This window comes from Panthera leo, chromosome B1, assembly GCF_018350215.1.
Source record: "Panthera leo isolate Ple1 chromosome B1, P.leo_Ple1_pat1.1, whole genome shotgun sequence".
NCBI lineage: Eukaryota > Metazoa > Chordata > Mammalia > Carnivora > Felidae > Panthera > Panthera leo.
Genome location: NC_056682.1, coordinates 25,822,543 through 25,850,200, shown reverse-complemented (window position 1 = coordinate 25,850,200; position 27,658 = coordinate 25,822,543). Strand labels below are relative to the sequence as shown.

Genomic DNA, 27,658 nt, shown 5'->3' with positions numbered 1-27,658 from the left:
TTATCGAATATTTCAAGCACACAATGAAGTTCAAACAATAACCTTCCTATGTGTCCTCCAAAGATTTTTCAAGCATTATTAACATTTTGCCATTTTAGAAAAATAAAACATCACAGGCACAGCGGAAGATCACTTTGTATTCAGTTTTTGTTTCAGTCTCCCGTTGTTACCCAGAGTGTTCACTTTCTTGAACTTGAGGAGTATTACTCTACATTTTACTCTCTATATATGATTTAAAAAAATTATAGCATCATTACGTACTTTTAAAATGTATTTAAATGGCATCACGTTGTACCCGAGGCCTTTTGCAAGCTACTTTTTTTTGTTGTTTTTTGCAGAAATTTCTTTCATTGAAGCATAATTGACATACAATATTACATTAGTTTTAGGTTTATAAACATACGATTCAACAATTACGTACATTATGAAACGCTCACCACGTGTAGTTACCGTCTGTCACCATACAAAGTTATTACAATATGATCAACCATATTCCCTATGCTGTACTTTTCATCCCTGTGACGTATTTATTTTATAACTGGAAGTTTGAACCTCTTGATCCCCTTCACCTCTTTCAACCGTCCACCCCCCACCCCCTCACCACTTCCTTCCCTTCTGGCAATCACTTTTTTTGTTCTCTGCATTTATGAGTCTATTTCTTTTGTTTGTTTGTTTACTTTGCTTTTTAGATCCCACATATAAGTGGACTCATATGGTATTTGTCTTTGTCTAGTTTCACTTAGCATAATACCCCCCTAGGTACATCCATGTTGTTACAGAAGGCAAGTTATCATTCTTTTTTATGACAGAGTAATATTCTATGGTGTGTATATACACCTGTTCCTTATTCCTTTATCTGCTCATCTATCAGTGGACACTTGGATTGCTTCCATATGTTGGCTATTGTAAATGTGCTGCAGTAAACATAGGGGTGCTTGTATCTTTTCAAATTAGTATTCTTTTTTTAGGTAAATACCCAGAAATTGCTGGGTCATATGGTTTTCCTATTTTTAATTTTTTGAGGAACCTCCATACTGGTTTCCACAGTGGCTACACCAGTTAGCATTCCTACCAACAGTGCAAGATGGTTCCTTTCTCTACACAGCCTTGCCGACAGTTATTTCTTGTCTTTTTGATGCTAGCCATTCTGACTGGTGTCAGATGACCATCTCATTGTGGTTTTGCTTTGCAGCAAGCTACTTTTAACATTAACATTTAAGGATCACTTCAATATCAGTACCTCAAAATCAAGTTCATTTATTTTTGAATGCTTTCTCATCTTTCATTTTAAGACTATACCACAATGTATCCATTCCTTTATTGATGGACACTGGACTGTTTTATGATTCTGTTCTTGCTGTTAGTAACATCGAGGATAACCTTGTCCGTGTGTGAGTTTCTCTAGATCAGCAATGTACAGTACAGTAGCCAACAGCTTAAAAAGCAGCTAGTCTAAATTGCACTGTGCTGTAAGTGTAAAATACACACCAGATTTTGAAGACTTAGACTGAAAAAAAAAGAAGTAAAATATCTCATTAATGATTTTTATCCCCATTACATATTAAGATGACAATATTTTTTATATATCTTCTTAAATAAATATATCGTTAAAATAATTTCACCTATAATTTGGCTACTGAAAAGTTTAAAATTATATATATGACTTGTGTTGTAATTTTATTGGACAAGACTGGTCTAGATCAGGAGTTAGGCATCTACCATCCACAGTGTGGTCATCTGTGTCTGTGAATAAAGTTTTATTGGAAAGCATGCCCATTTACTTACACGAAGTCTATGACTGCCTTCCTGCTTCAACAGCAGAGTTGAGTAGTTGTAACAGAGATCGTATGATCCATAAGCCTAAAATATCTACCATCTGGCCCTTTAAGGAAATGTTTGTTGACTCCTTTTCTGGAGCAACGGTTTTTAGCCTTTATCATGCTCCAACAAGCACACACCTGAAAGAAAAGTTTCACAAAACATTCCAAAAATCCTTACTATAACATGTTCATATTTTCTGGTCATATAGCATATTTCGTTAAAATAAACTGCTGGTAAGGTGCCGTGACTCACTAAATTGACTTAGCCATTCATTCACTACTAGTGATTTAAATAACATTGTTCAAAGATATATATCCAAAGTGTGTATGTGTGTGTGTGTGTATGTGTGTACACACCAATCTACAGTCCCACACCGTGCGAGAAAGTTCTCATTTTCCCACATCCTTGACAAAACCTGATATGGCCAGACTGATCTGATAGATGTGAAATGGAATCTCATTTTATGTATTTATAATCTGATTACAGTTGATCGTCTTTTCATATGTCAATTGATCTTTCATATTTTTTCTTTTGTGAATTACCTGTTCATACCCATTGCCCTTTTTTTAATAACATCATTTGTCTGTTGATTTTTTTTTAACATTCTGAATACCAATACTTTATTAGTTATATAGATTGCAAATGTGTGTACATTTGGGTACAAATGGGTACCAGTCCCAGGTTTGGCTTTTTTCCTTTTATGGTGTCTTTATTTTATCAGAGAGGATTTTTACGTTTTAATGTTTATTTTTATTTAATTATTTCTCTTGAGAGAGGGGGAGAGGGGCCGAGAGAGGGAGAGAGAATCGCAAGCAGCCTCCATGCTCAGCACAAAGCCCTATCTGGGGCTTGATCCCACAACTATGAGATTGTGACCTGAGCCAAAATCAAGATTTGGATGCTTACCCTACTGAGCCACCCAGGCTCCCCAGGAGCTGTACGGTTTTTTTTTAATCTTTTAAAAAAAAATTTTTTTTTAATGTTTATTTATTTTTGAGAGAGACAGAGAGAGAGCGTGAGAGGCAGAGGGGCAGAGAGAGAAGGAGACACAGAATCTGAAGCAGGCTCCAGGCTCCGAGCTGTCACCACAGAGCCTGACGCGGGGCTTGAACTCACAAGTGCAAGATCTTGACCTGAGCCGAAGTCAGCGGCTTAACCAACTGAGCCACCCAGGAGCCCCAGGAGCTTTACATTTTAAAGAATCAAGTTGATCTATCTTTTCCTTTATGGTTTCTACTTTTTAAAAATTTTCATTTAACAGATCCTTCCTATCCCAAGGTCATAAACTTTTTCTTCTAACAGATTTTAAATCTTGGGTTTTGGCCTGTTACAAATAGCTAGTGTATAAGTACCATGAACTGACATGTTTGTTCTTCAATCACTGATACAACACTACATTTGCACACAGCAAGTTCCTGTACATGGATCTGCTTCTTGGATCTCTGTCCTCAAAACATGATTGCAAGTTTATCAGAAACACATATGTACTGACCCACTTAGAGTGCAACCAGGTCTAGATGGTTTTACAGGCAAGTTTCAGTAATCTTTCAAGGAGCACACAATCCCTATCTTCTATAAACTACGCAAGGTGATTGAGAAAAAGAAACGGTTACCCAATTCATTTTATGATTCTAAGCTAACCTTTATACTTTTGTACTAGTTAAGAACAGTATAGGAAAGAAAAATTATGAGCTAACCTCACATTTGAATGTAAGTGTAAAAATCCTAAGTGAAATATTTGTAAAAAGAATCCAGCAATGTGTACTAAAATAAGTTTATACAAAGTGTGCAAGCGTGGGTTCATTTAAGAAGAGCTGTTAATGTAAATCATCACATTAACAGAATAAAGGAGGGAAACAGTATGCCTTTTTTATACATGTAGAAAAAGCATTTGCTAAAATCTGATAACTGTAAATGATTTAGAATATAAAACTTTAGATAACTTGGAAGAGAAATACACTTCCTTAACCTCATAAAGAGCATCTTCCAGAACCTACAGCAAACGCACTTTGTTGAAGTGTCCCTTGCACTGTTCTGGTATTGAGTTCCCTCTTTGATCTGGCACCCAGCATTTTTCTTCCTCTCGGTGCTTTGCTATAAATAACTGTGTGTGTGTGTGTGTGTGTGTGTGTGTGTGTACTCACACATTTATGTATTTTTTAGTTTTATCTCTTTATATACATTTCATTCAGTGTTTTTCTAAGTTTGTAGAATGGGGAGCTTTGCCAGCTCAGCAGCTCTGGTGCTGGAATTTCTCCCTTGGCAATTCTCTGGGCCTGAGAACCGAGGGACTCCAGAGGCCATTTTGGAGGGGAGCAGGGTAGTTGTGTTGCCGCCTACTTGGCTTCACTCTTAGACCGAGGAGTTGTCATTACTCACAACTTTGTATCTAGGCATCATCTGCAAAAGTCATTATTGAGATTTGATGAGAATAGAAATAATTTACAAAACTTTTCTATGATTTTATTTTGCCAGAGGGTAAAATAAAGATAATCTACTGGCACAGCACTTCCTAAAGATCTGATATTTCCCAGATCCCTACAGTGACATTAAAATGTAAGCAATATTATTAGTTGCAACCTTTGCCATCACTGTCACAACTACACTTGACAGGGGCGCCTGGGTGGCTCAGATGGTTAAGCGTCTGACTTCGGCCCAGGTCATGAGCTCGTGGTTTGTGGGTTTGAGCCCCGCGTCAGGCTCTGTGCTGACAGCTCGGAGCCTGGGGCCTGCTTCCGATTCTGGGTCTCCCTCTCTCTCTTCTCCTCCCCAGCTCATGCTCTGTTTCTCTGTCTCTCTGTATCTCAAAAATAAACACTAAAAAAACCCACAAAAGCAAAACAACTACACTTGACAGCTTTAAAAAGGTTTTTACTGTGGCTCTAAGAATTGGAGGTGTGGAGAAGGACATGTTCCTGGCGAGTATTTTCATGGTGGCTAACAGACTTTCTCTAAACTTTCTGGTAATAAGCAAGGGATCCCAGTGACTGTGAAGACTAATTCAGGGCCTGGCGATGTTGAGCACAAAGAACAATCGATAAATTCTTGACTGTAAGGTCATGTGCATGAAATAAGGCGGTTCTGATGCCAAATCAATACTGCATTGTATATTTCCTGCAGCAGATATCGAGATATAGATCTGCCCGAGTGGGAACAGGAATGTCATCAGGAAATACCAGTTCAGACAAATCTGGGTTACCACCTACAGGGAAAGAGCCGGATTGATTGTGGCCTGCCTCACTTTGTGACGAAAATGTCAGGTCAGAGTGAATATTCATGTAGTCCTTGGAAAAGGGGGAAGGAGAAATCAATAAGGTACACCGCTCTATCTGATAATGGCAGTGTTTTCTCCGAGGCAAGTAATTTTTTTCTTGGACTTGGTGTTCCTGTCCCTGATTTGTTGGTCACGGTGTCTTTAGAGATGCAACAAAAGATTTCGTAGAAAGCCTAAGGGCAGATTCTGCACTTCAGGAAGAGAGGTTATGTTAACATGTTTCTGAGGATCGCACTAGAGGTCTGGTTACATTGATATAAAGTTTTCCTTGATTCCAAGGAACAAACTAGACCCTTTGAAGCTATGTCAGGAGAGCACCAGGCAGAAAGAAATCCCACGTCGTTAATCCCAATTTGCAATTCGCTTATCCTGTGATTTTGCACAAACTATCCAATCTCAGTATATCTCCAGACATTGATTTGTGTGATCATGTTCGGTTTTTTTCTCTGTAGAGATGTTATACACCGTACAGTAGGTGACATAAATGTTTTGGTAGATGGGGTCAAGAATACGATGGCAGTTCCTCCCAAATCATGATTTTGGCATTTGTCTCAATTTCATAGACTCACTCCTCCTAACTACACTGGAGAAATCTCCTACCATTCATGTGCATAAAGTTCCAAAAGGGTCCGTGTTCTCCCTTCCCAGAATCATTTTTTCAAAGCTTGCTGGTATTATCAGGCTTCAGGAGCATAGTAGGCTCATGATCCATCGGCCTGGTTTTTGAATGGAAACCAAACTAATTGCTTTTACTGTGTGTTCTTGCCTCTTCCAGGCATCTTTTAAAGATGAACAAGAGTAGCTCTGATTTGGAAAAAGTGAGCCAGGGCTCCGCAGAGAGCCTCAGCCCTCCCTGCAGAGGCGTCCACGTCGGCTTCACCACGGGTTCCACTGACAGCCTGGCCTCGGACTCCAGGACCTGCAGCGATGGAGGTAACAGACTCGACCTTGCTGGGGAGGCTTAGATTCTCCCAAGTCTGGAAGGCTAGCCCTCAGCTTGCTGCCAGGATTTGGAATGGCTGAACTAGACCCACTGTCTCGGTCCTGTTTTCCCCACGAGGTGGACTCCACCAAGGAGCAGTGGGCATTAATTCTCTCTTGAATACAGGACAAGGTGCCTCGTCCCGTGCTGCCCTTTCTACTTACATACATTGCGTCCCTGTGGAACGAGGGGGAGGAAGCTCAAGGTGAAAGCATATTGAAAGACTCCTGATTCCTTGGGTGATAAGCCATTTATATATAGGTCTGCTCTCCATTTCTGTCCTCGGGATTGCTTCTCAGGGGATTAGGTACATGCCAACCACAAGTTTTCACCCTCTGTGCTTCTCTTTCTCTCTGTCCTTTCTCCCCCTCCTGCAGCTTGTTTGCCCTTTTACGTGCATGATTGCACACACACATGCACACGCTTACTTGGACACAGCAGGTGCTTGCATAAATGTTTGTTGTATTAAAGCACGGAGGCTTCATTAGTCTACTGTCCATCCCACTCCCTGGATAAAGCTCTCAGGCGTAGTAATGTGGGTATGTCCCGATTGGGCATATTCCTCAGAAGGAAGTCTTGTGTTTCTGTAGTTGGGACAGGTAATAGTAAAACCTCTCATTATTTTGACATTGTGTATGTGTGTGTGTGTGTGTGTGTGTGTGTGTGTGTGTGTGTGTGTCTCCTCTGCTGCATTTCTCTTAAACTCCCTTTAGCGTGTGATGTTTCGACATGTGCTAACACGACGGCCTTTCTCGCTCCTGTGGACACATTTCTTCCCAGTAGGCAATTTTGGAGTCGAGGTTTCCGTCATGAATTCACGATCACTAACAATTTTCCGTCTGAGAGATGAGTACTGCTAACACTGAAGCATGTGTCATAAGTCAGCCTGTGGTGTGTTCTTATGGGAAACTTCTGAAAGCTCAGACTTAAAAACAGGAAATATCTTAATCTCGATTAGGTGGGACATAGCAAAAGAGGCTTTCCTTTTTCTGCAGATTTTCCTGGGATTTCATCTTTTCCCTTTTCCCATCCCATTGTGCAAAAATGCTACGAGCTGGATTATTCCACAGAGGGCTGGGCGGGGCACGTGAACCATTGGACCCTGTGCCCTGACATGCTTTCTGGGGGACGATGGGTGATTCTGAGGGAGCAGTGTATGTTGGAGCCCCCCGCTGGCCACCAGCCAGCTCGCCTAGATGTGAACTCTCCCGAACTACCTGGGTACGTGGCTTCTCAGAACCAGCAAATCATGACTCTTGCTCTCAGGACTCTGAAGGTCTAGCTAGGGAGACAAGACTAAAACACATGACACATGGGTGGCTTGTCTAAGCTAGGAGATTGGGCTTTCCAGAACATGAATGCTATCAAGGCTTCCAGAAGAGAAAGGAGTCAGTGAGGGTTGAGGAAGCGTTCAGGGAAGTTGCTTGGAGAAGATGGCACTTGAGCTCATGTCTCAAGTGCGATTAGAACTGATGAGGGAGAGGGAGCAAAGAGCTTTGTAGGTTAAGGAAGAAGTGGGAAATACGGAGCCATTGGGGATTAGGAATACAGTGGCGACACCTAACTCAGGCATTTTCTAATCCAAATGAATGTATTTTCATGGTTCTTCTTTTATCATGAACCAGTTCTGCAATGGAAATGCACTTCAAAACTTGGATTCCTAGATCAACGAAAAGTATATACCTTGTTACCAGACTCTGGGTCCTTAGAGTGAACCATTTCTATTTGCTGCTCCTGTGGATGGCTCTGTACCCCAGACCATGCTTTGCAGCTGGCAAGAGACCAACACCTTCTCTCTCTATTCTTTCTCTCTCTCTCTTCTTTCTGTGTCTCTCTGTCTCTCTGGTCATGAAATGTAAGAAGCTCTCAGTCTGCTTCTCCTCGTTAACCAAGGCAGCTTGCTGTAGATCTGTTCCTGGACAGTCATCTTTCAGTCCCATGAATTCTTACTCACTTTTACCTTATAAAACTAATATTGAAATATTTACCCATCACGCCTTTTGTGACTAATATTGCAGCTGAAAGAGGGGAGCTGAATAAGAGAGGTAGAGTTCATTCAAGCTGAAGTTCCTGGAGACCAGAATGTAGTGTCTACTTCTCTAATATTATATATGAAGTCAAAAGATATCTTTAGACTATTTGGTTTGTCAGGAAGAATTCGCTAATGAAAAAGATGCATTCCGCAGGCTATTTATATCTGCAGTAAAGTGAGTTGAGGACAAAGTCATTCCAGAGCGTATCCTAACAGTTTATATAAATTTCTCAGAAGCTTATCAGAGTTAGTGGTTAAAGTTAGTTTTCGACTATTTGGGTTTTGTGGCAAATAATAATAATAGATTTTATAAGAAGAGCAAACATAGCTGGAATCTATAACTTTGTTGCATTTTGGAAACCAGTTTGTCTAAATTGTATATTTTTATATCAAGATTCATTTTACCTCTTTATGCTTCTGAGGCATCTCATACTCCTCAAAGCACATCTGTTATCCCATTTGTCCATATGGGCAATTCAGTTGAACAGTGAGTCAACTCAGTGGCAGGAAAAATCCATCTAAGCAGTTGTTTGGTTTATGCTCAGTTTGGGAGGGACAAACTGCATGTGTCAGGACAGATCCATGGATGTTGCCAAGAGGTCATCTGTAGTGAATAGATGGGAGGCAAAATGCTCAGCTAGACAGTCATCACAAATGGTCATCAGAAAGTGAAAGAAAGAAAGAAAGAAAGAAAGAAAGAAAGAAAGAAAGAAAGAAAAAAAGATGAAGGAAGAGAGAGAAAGAAAGTCATTGGAAGACTCTTGGGCTTTAAATGATTCCTGTTAATTTTTTTTAATGTTTATTTAGTTTTGAGAGAGACAGACAGAGCACAAATGGGGGGGGGGGGCGAGGGGCAGAGAGAGAGGGAGACACAGAATCTGAAGCAGGCTCCAGGCTCCGAGCTGTCAGCACAGAGCTCAACGCAGGGCTCGAACCCCTGAACCGTGAGATCATGACCTGAGCTGAAGTCGGACGCTTAACCGACTGAGCCACCCAGGTGCCCCCAAATGCTTCCTTTTAACTAGACAAACCCAATGGCACATTAAGATTATTTAACTTTTTGATTTAGGATAACATTAAAATTCGGTTGCACAGTTTAACAGGCATCATGGAGGCCAGGTCCCCACAGTACGGGAGATTAGAGAGTGCACTCTTGGATTGAAACTGTTGGCACAAGCAATAGATAAGAGGTCTACAGCGAATATAGGTGTAAATTCACATGAAGATATGTGCCAGGTCAGTGTTGGTATTTTTATAACTGGCAAACCAGAGATACAGCCAAGTTAACGAAATACAGGAAAGCCTTGGATTGTGGGTAACTTGTCTGTGAGTGTTCTGCAAGACGAGCAAACATTTCGAAAAATTTTTAACTTGATAGACAAATGATGTCTTGCAATACAAGTAGTACGGGATGCCGAACGTCACATGATCACAAGGGAGCCAGTGGTTCTTGAGATCCGCTTTGATATACGAGTGCTTTGGATTGTAAGCACGTTTTCCGAACAAATTACGCTTGCAAACCAAGGTTTTACTATAATCTTGACAGTAGTCAGCTTGTTTTTCTTAGTAATGATGCCAAGAGGATTTTTTAAATATACCCATTAATTGCATCCTTGATTTGGTAGATATTTGTCAAATCCAAGGCTTGTGCTGCTGGGCACAGCTTTAGATGTTGAACATACCTCAGTCACCAAACCTGCCCAGTTCTTTCTGTCACATTCCAGTGGGGAGAGATGGACAATGAGGAAGATAAAGGGCTACAGTAGCTGGCGTGTCAGATGGCAGGAAGTGCTGTGGGGAAAAATCAAGCCGGGGAGGTGGGCGGGGAGGGGAGGGCGGATCTGTCAGGAGGAGAGGCAGTAAGTCCACAAAGATCAGACATCAGTCAGAAGGAGTGACAGCCTGACCTTCACTGAGCATTTGCTCTCCTACTCAGGCTGGTACCTGAGTCTCTGTAAGAAAAAAAAAGCAGCCCTGAAAAGGCATCTAAAACTCCCCAGCTGAAAATAGTGTCTTCTGGCTATTATTGTTTCTGGCTGCCAGAACACTGGATCCTAAACTGGTGGGTTTGGTCTAATATATTACATTTGGTGTTTTGCCCTCACACGGTTAGGCCCTCCTCATCCCCCACGCCCCTGGAGACAGACTGAGTCCCGGGTTCTGTTCAGGGAGATTTATTAGTAAAGGACGAAGAAGCTATCCCAAAGGAAAAGATCCTCCGTTTTTAAGATTGTCTGTGGCCTGAGCCCATACAATATCACGAAAGTGAAGCTTTGTTTTAGTTTAAACTATTTCTTGTAAACGGAATTAAAAAAAAATTTTTTTTAGTGCTTATTTATTTATTTTGAGAGAAAGCTAGAGAGTCAGTAGAGGAGGGGCTGAGAGAGAGGGAGCGAGAGGGAGAGAGAGAACCCCAAGCAGGCTCTGCGATGTCAGCTCAGAGCCAGACATGGGGCTTGATCCCGTGAATCATGAGATCATGACCTGAGCCAAAATTAAGAGTCAGACTCTTAACCGACTGAGCCACCCAGGTGCCCCACACTGAATTTTAAAATATATATTATTATGTCACTAAAGTCAGTATGTGTTTATGATAAAAATTCACACGCCAGGGAAAGATATGACAGGCAAAGTCAAAGTCATCAGACACCTCCTGTCCCAGCTCCCACCTTTGACATGCTTTGAGCATATTTTTCTATGTCCTCTCAGAAATTTTTATCCGTATTTTTAAAATATCATAAACTTCAATTTGACACATTGTTATACTTAATGTATCTTGAAGTCTTTCCAATCAGAACCTCTAAATTTACCTCTTTTTTTTTTTTAAATGCTGTATATTTTGTCCTTGTGTGAATTCATCAAACCCCTCTCTTAACAATGCATATTTAGGTGATTTTCATTACCAGTCTCCAATAAGATCCCGTGACATACTTTGAGATAATTTGGTGAACATATCTGAAAGATAAATTCTTAGAAGAAGAAGGGGCATCTGGGTGGCTCAGTTGGTGAAGGGTCAGACTCTTGATTTCAGCTCAGGTCCTGATCTCAGGGTCATGGGATCGATCGAGTCCCACACTGGATTCGGTGCTGAGTGTGGAGTCTCCTTGGGATTCTCTCTCTCCCCGTCTTTATGCCCCTCCCCCACTTGCACATGCATGCACACGCGCACTCTCACACACAAAATAAATAAATAAGCTTTAAAAAAAAAAAAAGAAGTGGAACTGATAAGTCAAAACCTATATGCATTTTAAATAGATGTTCCCAAATTATCCCGTAAAATGTCAATTTACGCTTCCATCAACAGCATGTGAAAGTGGTTTGAACTAACTTCTAATTTTACTGTTAATTTGGAAAAACAACCCCAAATGATTGTGTTCTCACAGGAGACCGGAAGGCAGGGTTCTGGAGCCACGCTTGGGCTGTTGGCACAGAACGTTTTCCATGGGCCCATTTTCCAAGCTGAGAGACAGTGCTTCTCCTGTTTTACATGTAAATCGCATTCACATCTTGATTATTGTTTCTCAGGATGATCAAGTGTTCCGGAGAGGCTCCTCACCAATGCCACGTTTTCCTTCCAGTTGTGGAATGTTGAGAATCTGTTTCCATTTTCAGGCCACGTTTACCTTCTTGAGAGAGCCAGGGTTCCTTCTGAAGGAATACTTCGCTGCCTTTTTTTTTTTTTTTTAACAATTAATGTTGAGCCTGTCTGATTGTGTGATCAAACAAGAGTTTGCACAGTTTTTCTTTGGAGGAAAAAGCTACATGTGAGGCTAGAACATCCCCTCCGCCACCCACCTCATGTCTCCTGGGGTGAGAAGAGGGGGTTTGGCAGAAACCTGAAAGGGTGCCACTTCCTGGGCACCAGTGGCAAGGTGTCCACATAGATGGCTTTCTTTGAACAAGGCCACGGGCTGTAGGAGAGGTTTTTTCCATCTGCTTTGTTTCCTATGCCTTGCAGTTAGGTGCTCAGGAAATATTGACTGACTGAATGGATAACTCTGTATAGCCATTTCCAGCCAATAATCTATATCCTCATTTAAAAAAAAAAAAAAGATCCATAGAACACTCCATGTTTTTCAAACAAAAGAAAATTCCATTTGCTGTACCTTACCCGCGGTGGGAGAAGAGCCAGACCCAAAAGCTAAGAATTTGGAGCTCGGTGGGGTATTCCCCTCGCCGTGACTCTGCCCTCTGCGCCACATTTGCTCTGGCCGGCTGCTGTCAGAAGGCAGAGCTGTGCACTAAGGAAGCCAAACAGCCTCATTCACACAGCTCAAAACTGGACTGACCACTTCCTCCATAAGCTTACCTCTCATTTTGGCCCTGGAGAACAGTGAAAGTGCCTATTAAAAGCCAGCAAAAAGAGAGGACTCTATAATAAAGAAAACGTCACAGTGCTACATTTGAACTTCTGGCCTGCGTTTCTGCCTGGACTGTTTATCCTGACCATTGAAATCCTGATTTCTTCTCTGCTTTCTAAATATAATGGCAGCAAACTAGTATACTTTCTCCTCGGTCTTTTTAAGATCCCACCCAGTGTACCATATGCGATGTGTAGTTTCCCCACCAGAAACGCTTTCTCTTCTCTGAAACACACACTGAAGAGAGACAGAGGTGTTCTGCTCTATGATGGGCTCCGGGCTTTATATGCAGAATTGGCAATTGGAAGAAAAACTTAGGAACTGGGGTTTGGAGCTCTCTGGCCCTATTAGCACAAAAAGTCATTTAAAAACCTACCAATGATGTAACTACGATGGAGGCAAACTTCCCAGAAAAGTATTTTCCATTCTCACCCTTTTTGACACTCTTAATTGTAAGCCAGAATTTGGAAACAGGGTGATCTAACACCAGCATAAAACCAGGATATATTTGAATTCTTCTCACTGCTGTTGAATCTAAGTCCTGAGAATATGGGCTGTTGGCCAGAGTTTTTCAGCATTTTCTTTAGGCACATTTTTCTGAACCAGTGGTTTGCCTGTGGATTTTGCAACTATTTTAGGTGTCAAGACATATTTTTTCCCTCTTCTTTCTCGCTCTTCTTCTAAATGCAGAGTGTAGTGGTCAAATACAGTTGACCCTGGGAAAAACAGAGGGGTTGGGTCACCAGCCCCCTCCGCACAGTCAACAATCCACGGCTTTAGTAGCTTCTATTAGAAACGTAACTGATGGGGCGCCTGGGTGGCTCGGTCAGTTAAGCGTCCGACTTCGGCTCAGGTGGTGATCTCGCGGTCTGTGAGTTTGAGCCCCGCGTTGGGCTCTGTGCTGACAGCTCAGAACCTGGAGCCTGTTTCAGATTCTGTGTCTCCCTCTCTCTGACCCTCCCTCATTCGTGCTCTGTCTCTCTCTGTCTCAAAAATAAATAAAGGTTAAAAAAAAAAGTTAAAGAAACGTAACTGCTAATAGTTGACCAGAAGCCTGATAACATAAGCTGATTTTGTACTCTGTATTATATACTGCGTTCTTACCACAAGGTGAGCTAGAGAAAAGAAAATCATAAGGAAGAGAAAATACACTTACAGTACTGTATTTACCAGAAAAAAAAAACAAAACACAAAAACCACCTATAAGCGGACCTACACATTCTGAGCCCATGTTCAAGGGTCAACTGTAGTGAGAATCTAGCTACTGTGTTACCTCCAGCCATGTTTCGGAGGAAGTGCTCCATGTAAGAGTAAAGAAAATGGTAGAATCAGAGTGGGGCTTTAGGGGTGCCCTCTGGTCCCATAGAAAGGAGGTACCTCTTGTCCCATGGTGGAGAAATCAATTTCATTGACAAGGGCCACATGTTGACCCCTTTCAGAGTAGCCCTAAGAATATGACGGGCTGAGCTGTTATGTGATCCTGAGGTGCCCAGAGGCTATCAGAGTGAAGTATGGTCTCCTCACCAGCTGTGGTTCCGAATTAAAAGAAACATTTTAAGAAACTAAGTTAAAAAGGACGCCTCAGGTCGGAAGGAGGTGTGCCCGTTACAGAACTAGGCATTTTTTTTTTTTTTACCTCAGAATCACAATATGTGTACATAAGGCCCAATTATATGCGTAAAGTGCACATTTGAGGTGAGCCTCACTTCCCTGGGTGAGGTTTGGGTAACTGTAGCCCTTCCTGCTGGGGACGGGTCGGGTGGGGGAGCCCTCTCAGGCCCTGCTGTCCTCTAATTAGGACGGGCTTTGTGCAGTGATTGTTGGGTGACCAAACACACAGCAGCTAAGAAATAAAGGAGAAGGAACCACACTCCACCTAATACCCAGAACTCCTTGCCAGATTTACCTATAGATCTGATCAAAGCCACTGACTAATGCAGTTCCCACAGGAAAGCAAGAGAACATCCATTGGATAAAGGAGAAAATCACTTCCTTCCAACTGCCTGAACACACACACAAGTTATTTTTGGTGTGAGAGCAGAACCTCCTGATTCCCTCTGGTGATCTAGGGAATAAGAAGTGTTACAGATTTTTTTTTTTTTTTTTTTTAATTCCTGCTACCCTTATAGGTTGGAAAGTTAACCAGGGGCAGCTGAGGGAGCTAGAGCGAGAGAAGCAGGAGAGCTATCTGCCTAGAGGTATTTTTATTTGAGGGGCAGCTTTGAGACAAAATGCCTGCTGGAAGAAGTTGAAAATGGAGAGAGTAGCTGAAATTGTAGACTATTCATGCTGGAAGGGACCTTCACTGTGGTGCGATCTGGTCAATTTTTAAATGAGGAAACTCAGCCCGGTGAGGGCAACAGCTAGTTAGGGGTTCATCCCGCTGTCTACCCCCAGGTCACAGGTAGAGGCAGAAAAGGACATGTTGCAGGCGTCATGGAGAGCCATACAGGGAAGGCAAACCAATAAGAATGGGGAAGTAAGTGCAAGGCTTAAAGAGGCGACTAGCCAAAAAACTGATTTGTCAGAAACTACCCGGGGACTGGGGACTGGAAGGAGTCCTCACTGTAGGCAGGCTGTCCCTGTCACTGGAGGCACTGATTAAAGCACTGACCAGAATGGTGCCTGGGTGGCTCAGTCAGCTGAGTGTCCAACTCTTGTTTCGGCTCAGCTCATGATCTCACGTTTTATGAGTTCAAGCCCTGCATCGGGCTCTGTGCTGACAGGAGCCTTCTCTCTCTCTCTGCCCCTCCCCTGCGTGTTCTCTCTCTCTCTCTCTCTCATTCTCTCTCATGCAATAAATAAATAAAGTTAGAAATAGAAGGAGCATTGACCAGAGACTCTGATCACACTCCCCTGCCTCCCCTCGTCTTCCATCTTCTGCCTGTTGATAACAAATGGAGAATCAGATTGATGGTCACAGACTTCTGCCGTCCAAAATGCAGAAAGGTCGGGAAATGGACCTGTTTCCACTCAGTCACCCTCTTGCTCATCCCCTGGGTACTTGGTGGCTGAGGCTTAGTGTCCTTTGAGAGCCCCGTATACAAGGGGTCTTATTCCTCCGTTTTGCAGTCCAGCAGCTGGTCACCGGTGCTCCCCTTTCTCTCAGCCTCTGCTAAAGGGAGGATGGAGACGAAGTGACTGTGCAGCCCTAGCCTTCATCCGCCTCCACTGCTGACTGCACCCTTGGGAGCAGAAAAGCCTCTTGGGGAGAGTGGGGAGGAACCCATAGACCCCAGGGATCCAGAACCTGCTGCGATCAGGGTCTCCCGTCCTCCGGCTGGCTGGCTCTCGCCGGTCCCCTTTCAGACCGTGAGGGGAAAATACACGGGTGTGTAAAGTTGCCTGGCCTGACTGTGCCGCTGCTGCTTGGTTTATAATCAGTCTGGCCTGGAAGGGTATAAATCCCTCATTCAGCCTTGCTGGCAGGTGCCCCGCCCGTCATTAGCAATGCAGGGGTGAGGTGGGAGGGAAAACTTAACTGCGCTCTTGGAAAACCACTGGGAAGCAAGAGAGCTTGCCTCCTGCAGATGTGGGAGCGTGAGCAGCATTGTGCTTTCTCCCGGGTCCCGTGAGAGTGATAGCGGAGCCAGGGGAGGAAGGTGTCGGTGTGGGGGACACCGCCTTGCCGTGTACTAGACGGGAGGCCCCTGCGGTCACTCACGGACACTGCTCTGGTCAGTGAGGCTGGGCCTGGATGTCAGTGGGCAAGGTGAGCCTGATGACGTGGTCTGTCACCTTGCGAGAGGGAGCCTCCTCCCTAGGGGATACCCCAAAGTACGGAGACCCCGTGTTGATCTGTGGGGCTTGGTGCCCGTGTTTGTTCCTTGGGGGTCCATTCTAGAAGTCCGCACTTTGGTTGGAGAAAGCAGAGGGCAACTCCGTGTGGGCAAAGAAAATCGTTAACTATTCAGGAGCCGCGCCAGAAAGATCGTGTGCATCAACACAAAACTAACACTTTGCTTCCCTTTGGGGCCTTTTGCTCTTTGCCTGGGACCTATGTGTTTGTTGTAGCTCTTGCGTTCCAGTCATGCTGCTGAGGTGGGGAGAGGCACAGAGGGACACTGCATGCCCTGCTCTTAGGATGACATGGCTCGATGAACTCAGTGAGCGGCAGGTGTCATTAGTGCCTAGGTCCTTGAACGTCAGACCCGTAGTTTTCTCACATTTTAACCCTTGGGATACTAGGATGCATTTTAGGACCTGTGAAGACAGTTAACGCTCCTGTTATTTCCCTAGAAGCTTTTATCAAAATAGTGGGGACATCCTCCAGTCAGTTCTCAGAATGAAAGAAATGAGTTCTGTTTCAGTTTGCTGTTTTCTGTCCCCAGTTGCCATGCCTTCTTCCCTGAATATTTTTACCCAAACTCTTGTTTCATTGGTTTGAAACCTCCATTTCATACGTTGATACAAAGAGTGAAGTCCAGTCATTGCCCTGTCTAGACTGGCCCTCAGCTCACTGTCTATGACATTTCTGAATGTCCCCATGTTCTGTGCAGTTTGGGGTGGGGGGCTGAGGCCATCCCCGTCCCTCACCCCCGTCAGGTTCAGCATTCACGTGCCCCACTCTGGGAACTGGCGTCTAGGAAAGACTTGCTTTCCCTTAAGATCTGTTTCTTCATTTATAAAATCACATACCAGCCCCCCAAGGCAACCAGGGTGTTTTTATTGTTTTTATTGTGGGTCAATTGTACGCTCTATAAACCTGACTTTTAAAAAATCCATTCAAAATACGTGTTCAAGTTTGTTGTTGCAGGCATTGTTTGCAAAATATTGGAAACAAGCTAAGTGTCCATCAGGAGGGGACTGGTTAAATAAATCCTGATACTTGCACATGATGGTATATGATGGGATTGCTATTAAAAAGAATTAGATAGATCTGCACATCTGATGTAAAATATCTCCTTTGTGTAAACGTGTGCATGTGCATTTGTCTGGGTTGTTTGGCAAATCTTCAGAAGGATCCCTGGAAATTGCCAGCGTGGCTTCCTCTGATGAGGGGGACTGGGTGCTAAGGTAGGAGGCTGACTTCAAAGGCACCGGATACCTTTTTTGCATTTTGAATTGTGTTCATTGTGCATATGTTATCTCTTAGAAATAAATAACAAGTAAAATCAATTTCTGTGACCGCAGGGCCCTGGAACTGAGTGGCATAGGCCTCTTAGCCTGATTGTTGCTGTTTCTCAATTTCAGGCCCTTCCTCTGAGCCAGCGCACTCCCCCACCAGCAGCGGGAAGAAACTCTTTGCTCCTGTTCCATTTCCTTCGGGCTCCACTGAGGATGTGTCCCCCAGCGGCCCCCTGCAGCCCCCGCCTCTCCCCCAGAAGAAGTTAGTGAGCCGAGCGGCCTCTTCGCCTGATGGCTTCTTCTGGACCCAAGGCTCCCCCAAGCCAAGAACAGCAAGTCCCAAGCTGAACCTCAGCCACTCGGAAACCAACGTCTGTGCCCACGAAGAGTCCCACTTCAGCTACTCCTCGAGCCCCGGGAGCCGCCACCATCATATCTTCTCCTCTTCTGAGCCCCTGGAGAAAACTTTCAAAGGCAACGGCCACTGGGTGCCGGCACCAGGGCTGGCGGGCGGCCAGAGCGGCTTCGGGAGCCCCAGCCTCCAGTGCAAAGGGGTCCCCTCGGCCTCCCAGCTGAGCGTGTCCAGCCAGGCCTCCACCGGCAGCACCCAGCTGCAGCTCCACAGCCTCCTGGGCAGCATCAGCAGCAAGGAGGGCACCTATGCCAAGTTGGGGGGCCTCTATGCCCAGTCCCTGGTGCGCCTCGCAGCCAAGTGTGAGGACCTCTTCATGGGCGGCCAGAAAAAGGAGCTGCACTTCAACGAGAATAACTGGTCACTCTTCAAACTGACCTGTAACAGGCCCTGTTGTGACTCGGGGGACGCCATCTATTATTGCGCCACCTGCTCCGAGGACCCTGGCAGCACCTACGCGGTGAAAGTAGGTACCGCCCCGCCCCCTTGCTGTGAAAGTAGGTACCGCCCCGCCCAGTAGGTACTGCCCCGCCCCCTGCTGTGAAAGTAGGTATCGCCCCGCCTCCTACTGTGAACGTAGGTATTGCCCCGCCTCCTACTGTGAACGTAGGTATTGCCCCGCCCCCTGCTGTGAAAGTAGGAACCGCCCCGCCCCCTGCTGTGAAGGTAGGTATTGCCCCGTCTCCTGCTGTGAACGCAGGTGTCGCCCCACCCCCTGCTCCTATTCTGCAGTGCAACCAGCTGGTCCTGGTTGTGGCAGGACAGCCTTTGGAGCAAGTCCTTTCACCTGTCCCGGCTTCAGGCGCAGGCTTGATGCCTGCGTTTACTGTGAGCACCCGTGCTCACCGATTTCACCCTCAGCCTGGCCCGGGACATAAGGTTCCTTATGGAGCTTATGATCCAGTCAGAGGGACGGACAATGAAGATACTGTTCTTCAAATGCTAGATAGCTGGAGAGGGAGGTGGACCTAGGCGTGATCTTGAACACAGAGTAACCGCATCGATGAAGCATTCAGTATGCAACAAGACTCTCGGGTGCATTAACTACATGACCTCACATCCTCACAGGGCAGATAGGTTTTACAGATGGGGAATCTGAGGCGCAAAACGATTTAGCTGCCCACAGCTGGCGGTGGCGGGTGGCTGCGATGGATCAGAACGCTGCTTTGGCTTGCCTGCTACACCTCTACTACCATCCTGTCCCTTAAGGGAAATGGAGTTCAGAGAAGTGAAGTGACTAGTTCAAGTAACACGGCTCTTTAATTTTTGCCACCAGCTCAGGGCCGTTGCTACCATCCCCCACCGCTCTCTCAAGGTGCAGCTCCCTGCAAGCTGGTCGAGCCGTCTGCACCCACATTCTGTTCCTTCCACGTGGCCTTTTTTCTCATCTTTTGGTGTCCCCTGAATACCTGGCGGTCCTGTAGCTCTTCTATAAATGCAAACTTTTACGGGTAGTGAGGAGGGGAACAATGAGGTTTTTTTTTGTTTGTTTGTTTGTTTGTTGTTGTTGTTGTTGTTGTTTTTGCCATCACCTGTCCCAAGATCTTTTATTTCCAGTCAGAAAAAAATGCAAATACTGATCTAACATGAAATGGCCTGGGGAGGCAGGGTGGTTTCCTGCTTACCAGTGGAGTTTTTAAAAATATTATGATAATTAGGGATGCCTGGGTGACTCAGTCGGTTAAGCATCGAACTTCAGCTCAGGTCATGATCTCATGGTTTGTGAGTTCGGGCCCCGCATCGGGCTCTGCGCTGACGGCTCAGAGCCTGGAACCTGCTTCGGGTTCTGTGTCTCCCTCTCTCTCTCTCTGCCCCTCCCCCACTCACACTCTGTCTCTCAAAAATAAATAAAAATTTTTTAAAAAGTTTTTAATATTATGACTATTAACCAAGGAAAATTGCAATGAATTTTGTACTTTGAGATTTTTCTTTTAAGAACTTGGTGATAGCACCATAAAAAATAGATTAGTATGGGGTGCCTGGGTGGCTCTGTCGGTTAAGCGTCCGACTTCGGCTCAGGTCACGATCTCGCGGTCTGTGAGTTCGAGCCCCGCGTCGGGCTCTGTGCTGACAGCTCAGAGCCTGGAGCCTGTTTCCGATTCTGTGTCTCCCTCTCTCTCTGACCCTCCCCCGTTCATGCTCTCTCTCTCTGTCTCAAAAAATTAATAAAACGTTAAAAAAAAAGTTTAAAAAAAAATAGATTAGTAACCCCTGATTTATAGGTTCAGGGGGCCATATATAATTATTTGCTGCCTTACGATGAAAAAACTGGGGGTGAAGAGGCCAGTACGGCTATAAGAATACAATCAATTATCCAGAATCAAGGTCCCAAAAGACTAGGGGGGGGATTGTGGCTAAGATGGCAAGCACCAGATGGAAGAAAACACAAACATGCTGAACACAAACATGCTGAACTGAGAGTCTGTCGATTTCTTGAACTTCACTGTCTCTTTCTATCAAAACCCATCTTAGTAAGTGATCCTGCTCTGCCACTCCCCAAGCACAGTGAAAAACAAAAAAGAAACAATCCCAGTGTTCCCCATCCTGTTCCGATGGTGCTGTATCCATCCAGTAGAGGGAAAGTGAGTACACTCTCCAGTGAGCTGAACTTGAGAAGCCAGGCTTCTGGTCGTCTTTGTTGGCCCAGATCCAGGGTGTGGACCCAACCAATGAAAGGAATGGAAATGTGAGCTCCTTGAAGCCTGAGGGCTTGGAGGTGTCTTACAGGAGGTTCTTTGCTTTTGCTAGCCCCAGGGAACCTGAGGAGGTAATCAGTGAGCCAGCCTTCCCTTGCCCTCCCTGAGGTCAAGGGCATCAGCCACTGTCACCTGGCTCCTGGGGCTGGAACTGGGTTCATTCAGTGCCTCTCCATTTTGAGGAAGGAAGGACCTGGTGGAAGCAGCTTGCTCCCTCCTGCCTTGGGGTGGAAAGTGATGTCATCCTGCTCTGGGAACTAAGGAGCTAGGTGGCCACTGATCAGAACCTCGGGGTAAAGGGTTCTGGTTTTCACATATATTTTTTAGTTTATTTATTTATTTTGAGAGAGAGAGAGTAACAGAGCACACATGAGAGAGAGCAGGGGAGGGGCAGAGGGAGAGAGAGTTCTCTGCTGTCAGTGCAAAGCCCAATGCGGGGATCGAACTCTCAAACCGTGAGACCATGACCTGAGCCCAAACCAAGAGTGGATACCTAACTGACTGAGCCACCCAGGCGCCCATGGTTTTTATATTTTTAAGTGATTGTCATGTGCCGCTTGGATCTAGGACCTCCTGGAACAATGAAGAATTAGCCACATTCTCTGAAGAACAATGCAGAAAATCTGGCTTTCCTGGAGGAGGTTAAAAACAAGCATTGTTCCTCATTTCATTAGAAATGTAAGCTATAAGGAAGTGGGGACACAAGGCCCCAGCCCTCTAAGGAAGAGAGTCCCGGGTGTCCTATTTGACTCTGCCGGAGACATGGCAGCCCAAGGACCATCTCTGTAACATGAAAAGGAAATCTGGAGAAGAGCATCCAGTGTTCAGAATCTGGGGAACAACAATACCGATTCGCAAGTGTGCCTGGCCCGGGTAATTGTGGGGCAGGGGCTCTCGGAACATCGTTTCCCACGTGCAGCTGTTGTACTTCATTAGCGCTGCAGTCTAGACGGAATACAGTCATCTGTAATCTGAGGGACAGAGCGGTCTCCCCGCCCACGCCACCACTCCGGCGCTGAGCTCATGTCATCTGTGCCTGGTAAGCGCGAGCCTTGCTCGCGAGTCCCCATTAACAAAAGCAGGCTCGCACCTGCTCGCACTAAATGCCAGGCCCTCCGTTTATGGGCTCAGCGCCCTGCAGCAGCCAGGAGATTAAAGCCAGCTCTTGTAGCCCTGCTCCGTGACTATGTGGTGGGGGGGAAAAATCATCAGCTGTGTGTGAGTTTTAGAATCTGCTTTATTCCTCGGTCAACTAGGACTCCAGTTCGGTAATTAGGGACTTGTGTTAAGCCAGCTGGGCCTTCTTTATTTAAAGAACGTGACTTAGCCCAGATTTTTAACCACGAACGAGGCTGTGGCTCCAAAGTTGAAAGTGAGACTTGGCCCAGCAAAACGTTTGAAATTTGAGCTGAACCAAAGGTTTGTGTGGTCTTGCACCAGATCCCAAGCTCAGACTCCCTGAAAATGAAATGGAGGGGGTGAGGGTGGAGAAGCCTCCCTGTCCTCCCCCCTTCCTCTACCCGCACCCACCATCCCGCACTGTGAAACGACCTCAGGGGGCACCCCCACCTTTGCGCTGTACTGACTCTCAGATCGGGGGCAGGGGGGTCCTGACAGAGGACTAGCTCGCTGAATTTAAAATGCATCCAGCCCTGTCCCCATTTATTCTGCTCCTTCATTTACATCTCTGTGCAAACTGTCAGCGGTATTTGCTGGGCCTAGGCCTTTGACACCCTTGAGAAAAGGAATCCTTGGAAACCCTTCCCAGGCCCTGGACAGCTGCAGCCCCCAGGTTTGTACAGTAACTGGCAAGCCAGCTCTGGATTGCCTCACCACATGGCTACAGCCAGACCAGCAGAGCAGTCACCATAGCAACCTTCTCCGGCTCACTGTGGGCCAGTCACTGTGTTGAGAGCCACACCTGTGTTGTGTCCCTGGCTGCTCACAGTGGCCCTGGGAGAAAGGACCTATCGCTGCCCGGACTGCAGAGGAGAAATTAGACTGAGATAAATAAGGTGGATCCTCGCTATTTGTGGATTCCGTATTTTTGAATTCACTTGTTAAAATTCGTTTGTAACCCCAAATCATAATTTGTGGCCCTTTTGTGGTCCCTGGAAATGCACAGAGTAGGGGGAAACTTGGGTCACCAGACATGCGAATTCCCAGCCAAGGTAGAACAAGGCAAGGCTCTGGCTTCTTGTTTCGGTTCTCCCCTGTCAACAGGTGTCCTTTTTGTGGTCTCTTCGTTGTCTCGTTCTTCACATTTTTGTGCCTTGTGTTGATGATTTCACGGTTGGAAATGACCAAGCTGAGCGCTGAAGTCCTGCCTAGTGGTCGTGAGCACAAGAAGGCTGTCATGTGCCTTTGGGGGAGTGTTGGGTGAGCTTCGTTTAGGCGTGAGTTCCAGTGCCGTCTGCGGGAGTTCTGTGTTCATGAATCCACAGTATCTGCTAATAAGGCGTCTTTAAACAGAAACACACACAAAGCAAGGTTAGGTGTTGGCCGGTTGGTAAAAAATGTTACCAACAGACGCTTGCAAGAACTTCGCCCTATATTTCCCCTAGGAGCAGTGGTTCAGTATTCGCTCATTCCGTGTTTGTGGCTACTTAACAGAACGACTGCAAAATAACAAGAATCGATTGTAACTTGCCAGGGTTTGCCGAGTTCGAGTTCGTATCTAAGCCAGGGTCTTTTTCACTTCCAAGCCCATACTTTTGACTCCTGGAGACTTCTCCCTTGTACAATCTTGGGCAAATAATTTAACCCCTCGAAGCCTCTGTTTCAACTCTTCTGTAGAAGCGTCTACCTCATCCTGTCTCATCGGGTTGTCTGAGATTTAATGAGACACTGTGTGAAAAATGCTTAGTAGGCAGTGTCTCACGTACAAGAGTTTGGTAGGTGTGTGTTGTGGTGGAGAAGCTCTCACGGGGAAGGGAGTGACCCCGACCTCAGCAATGCGTGGCCCACATAGCCACAGAGGGCACAGCAGACAGTGCCATAAACAGTGGCTGGCATCTATACACGAGACTACATTTTGAAGGCTACACATTCCCTTTCGTTTAATAGTGTTTCAGAAGACTGCCATGTAAAAACCAAATACAGTTGGGTGGGCTACAGTGGGGAGTCCACAACAATGCCCTTTAGATGCGTGTTCCAGAATCATTTTTGTTAGTGTATTAGGAAGCAATGTCTGGGGGAAAATGCACTTGCGTTTTACTTCTGTTTTACCTCTGTAATAGATTACTAATGTGTTGCCTCCCTTCACCTCCTAATTATCATTTTAAAAGTTTCCTCAGAGGCTGGACTCTCTTATTTCAGGTTTCAGGCTGAGAAGAAGGTTTGTATAGCTGCAATCTAAATAAATGCCTGTGAAAAGATGCTTGCAGCAGAACTCCTGAAAACGTCACCTGTTAGCAATGTGGCGCTTTGTAAACGCTGCTGTAATCAATCACTCGCGTGTGGCACCGCGGCAGCCTGAAGGGTTATTTTGGATTGCTCGTGGGATGATATGTTCTAGGCAGATGCGAGGTGCCTTTCTTTGCAGGATTACACAACGATCCTCACCTTCCTATAACGCATGGCTGAGGATGCACTGTATCCTTTTGAGAGGGGAGACCACAGACCATCTTCTGTCCCTTTCCTTGTAATTACGGGGAAAATGAGGCCTGACAGAGGGCCATTACAAGTCTGGCTTGAGAAGCTGCGTGGCAGCCAGAAGAGGATTACCACGGCTAAAGATCCTCGGTGGCTGGTGCTGTCTTAATACAAGATGTTGAAGAGGCCGGAGAGCGGTGGTCGTGGGGATTCCCCAGAGGAGCTCCAACTCACCTGCTTGTGTATTCCTACAATAATAGGGTGTTCAGAGGGTGCCGTGGGTTGGCATCCCTCACCCTGGAGAGCCCTCTGTTTTCTCTCTGACTCATCCTCGGAAAGAGGTGCGTGGCTTCCATGTAGCAGCTCCAATAAAACGTCTGGCTCGCCAAGCCATGCCAGCAACCAACATTGCACCTTTACCTGGATCTGGAAACTAGGGCAGTCTCAGGGAGTTTGGCCACAGCCTAGAAGGACCCGCTTCTGTCCCTGAGATTCCCCAAGAAGGGAGCAAAGCGCCCCAGTGGCCAAACACGTCCGTGGTCAGGTGGCCGCTGTAGGGCTCAAGGAATGCGAATTAAGGTTGACTGCCTGTGTAAACGCTTGTCTGGTTTCCTGAGAATTTCTCTAGCACACACTAGGGGCAGACAGATGTGTTCCTACTGATAGGGTGCCACGTTGTCCTGTGGGAACCCCACTCCTGCTGGATCACGTCGTCATGTTATGTTTAACTCTTAAAGAAATTGCCAAACTGTGTTCCAAAGTGATGGCACCATTTTATACGCCACCAGCAATGTAGGAGGGCTCCCATTTCTCTGCATCCTCATGGACACTTGTTACTGTCTGTCATTCTTGTTATAGACATTCGAGTGGGCATCAAGCGATACCTCACTGTGGCTTTGATTTGCATCTCCCCAGTGACTACTTTAAAAAAAAAAAAAATTTAGTTTTGAGAGAGAGAAAACACAAGCAGGGGAGGGGCAGAGAGTGGGGGGGTACAGAGGATCTGAGGCGGGCTCTGTGCTGACAGCAGCGAACCCGACTCGGGGCTCGAACTCACAAACTGATGGATCATGACCAGAGCCGAAGTCGGACACTCAACTGAATGAGCCACCCAGGCGCCCCTCCCCAGTGACTATTGTGCTGGTGGCCATTTACATATTTCTTTGGTAAAATTCCTATTAATATAGTTTGTCCACTTTTGATTGGGTAGTTTATCATTCTCTTATTGCATTAAGAGTTTTTTGTTAAATTTTACTTAAAAATTATTCATCAGATAGGTGTTTTGTAAATATTTTCTCCAGCCTATGACTTGTCTTTTCCTTTTCTTAATGGTATCTTAGGAATTTTGATAATTACCGACTTTTTTTTCCCCTTATGGACCATGCTTTTGGTGTGGCATCTGGGAAATCTTTGCCCAGCCCAAGTCTCAAACAGTCTGTCCTGGGTTTTCTTCTAAAACGTATATTTGGGGCTCTTACACCTAAATGTGATCCACGTTGAGGCAATTTGTGTGTCTGGTGTCAGGGTTTACTTCTTTTTGCAAGCGGCTATCCGAAATGTCCCAACACCGTTTGTTGAGGATGATGGATTCCACCGTTGACCTGACTTTGCCTTTCGCCCGCAGATCTGCAAGACCCCTGAGCCCAAAGCAGCCCCTTACTGCAGCCCTTCTGTGCCCGTGCACTTCAACATCCAGCAGGACTGCGGCCACTTTGTTGCCTCGGTGCCCTCCAGCATGCTCACCTCTCCTGACGCACCCAAGGACCCTCTGCCTGCACCCCCGTCACACCCGCCTGCCCAGGAGCAGGACTGCGTGGTGGTCATCACCCCCGAGGTGCCCCACCAGACGGCCTCTGACTTTGTGCGGGACTCCGCCTCCAGCCATCAGTCCGAGCCTGAGGTTTACGAGCGGCGCGTGTGCTTCCTGCTCCTGCAGCTTTGCAACGGGCTGGAGCATCTGAAGGAGCACGGCATCATCCACCGGGACCTGTGCCTGGAGAACCTGCTGCTGGTGCAGTGCTCCCCCCAGGCCTCCCCCGGCGCCTCCCCCGCCGCCCCATCCCCTTCCCCGGCTGGGGCTCCCGCAGCGTGCCCCTCTGCCTCTCTCACGGCCGCCGCCCCCGCCCCCGCCCCCGCCCCCGCCCCCGCCTGCCAGGGGGTGCCCAGCGAGAAGTACCTGCCGCGGCTCATCATCAGCAACTTCCTGAAGGCCAAGCAGAAGCCAGGCGGCACCACCAACCTGCAGCAGAAGAAGAGCCAGGCCCGGCTGGCCCCCGAGATCGTGTCTGCCTCGCAGTACCGCAAGTTCGATGAGTTCCAGACGGGCATCCTCATTTATGAGCTGCTCCACCAGCCCAACCCGTTCGAGGTGCGGGCGCGGCTGCGGGAACAGGACTACCGGCAGGAGGACCTGCCCCCGCTGCCCGCGCTGTCCCTCTACTCGCCCGGCCTGCAGCAGCTCGCGCACCTGCTGCTGGAGGCCGACCCCATCAAGCGCATCCGCATCGGCGAGGCCAAGCGGGTGCTGCAGTGCCTGCTGTGGGGGCCGCGGCGGGAGCTGGTGGAGCAGCCGGGCACCTCGGAGGAGGTGCTGTGCGGCACGCTGCACAACTGGATCGACATGAAGCGCGCCCTGATGATGATGAAGTTTGCCGAGCGGGCGGCGGACCGCAGGCGCGGGGTGGAGCTGGAGGACTGGCTGTGCTGCCAGTATCTTGCGGCGGCCGAGCCGGGGGCGCTCCTCCAGTCCCTGAAGCTCCTGCAGCTTCTGTGAGCGCCGACCCCAGCCCCGCCCTTCAGCCGCCCGCTCCCCTGCCCGCGCCTCCCACCCATCCCCCCCACCCCTTGCACCCTGCCTGGCCTTGGGAACATCTGTCTCCCCTGGGAAATGGTACAAACGACTGTCATACTTGGATGTAATATATACATAAAATATCTAAGTAAGAAAGACTGTGGCTGTCATTGCCCACTCCGTCCCCCCGCTCTCCGTCCTCCTCAAGTCCTCCAGGTTTCTTCCTGCAGTCAGTACACTCCTTGCCCCGCGCCCCGGCCTGGGGACAGTTCTGCGGATGCAGTGAAGTCTGGACTCCGACTTCACTACGTCACCATGGGATCACTTTACCCCTTTGTCAAATGGCTGTTAAAAAAAAAAAAAAAAAAAAAATCCAGCAGACCTTCACTCACTATTTTTTGGTTTTAAAGTTTATTTATTTTGAAAGAGAGAGTATGAGCGGGGGAGGGGCAGAGAGGAAGAGAGAGAGACAGAGACAGAGAGAGAGGATCTCAAGCAGGCTCCACTCTGTGAACACAGAGCAGATGTGGGGCTTGAACTCAGGAACTGTGAGACCATGACCTGAGGGGAAACCAAGAGTCGAGGCTTTGCTGACCTAGCCACCCAGGTGCCCCCAACAGACCTTCAT

General features: G+C 46.6%; 1 protein-coding gene across 1 annotated transcript in view; it reads left to right on the top strand.

The window, feature by feature from the left end:
* The window catches only part of PRAG1 (PEAK1 related, kinase-activating pseudokinase 1), a 51,788-nt gene extending 24,421 nt beyond the window's left edge, over positions 1-27,367 (top strand). Inside the window, exons 4-6 of the mRNA XM_042934412.1 lie at positions 5,871-6,028; positions 17,664-18,415; positions 25,864-27,367. Of these exons, the coding sequence (XP_042790346.1) occupies positions 5,871-6,028; positions 17,664-18,415; positions 25,864-27,012 (2,059 nt within the window). The 3' untranslated portion in view covers positions 27,013-27,367. The remainder of the gene's footprint in view (positions 1-5,870; positions 6,029-17,663; positions 18,416-25,863) is intronic.
* Positions 27,368-27,658: the final 291 nt, after the last annotated feature.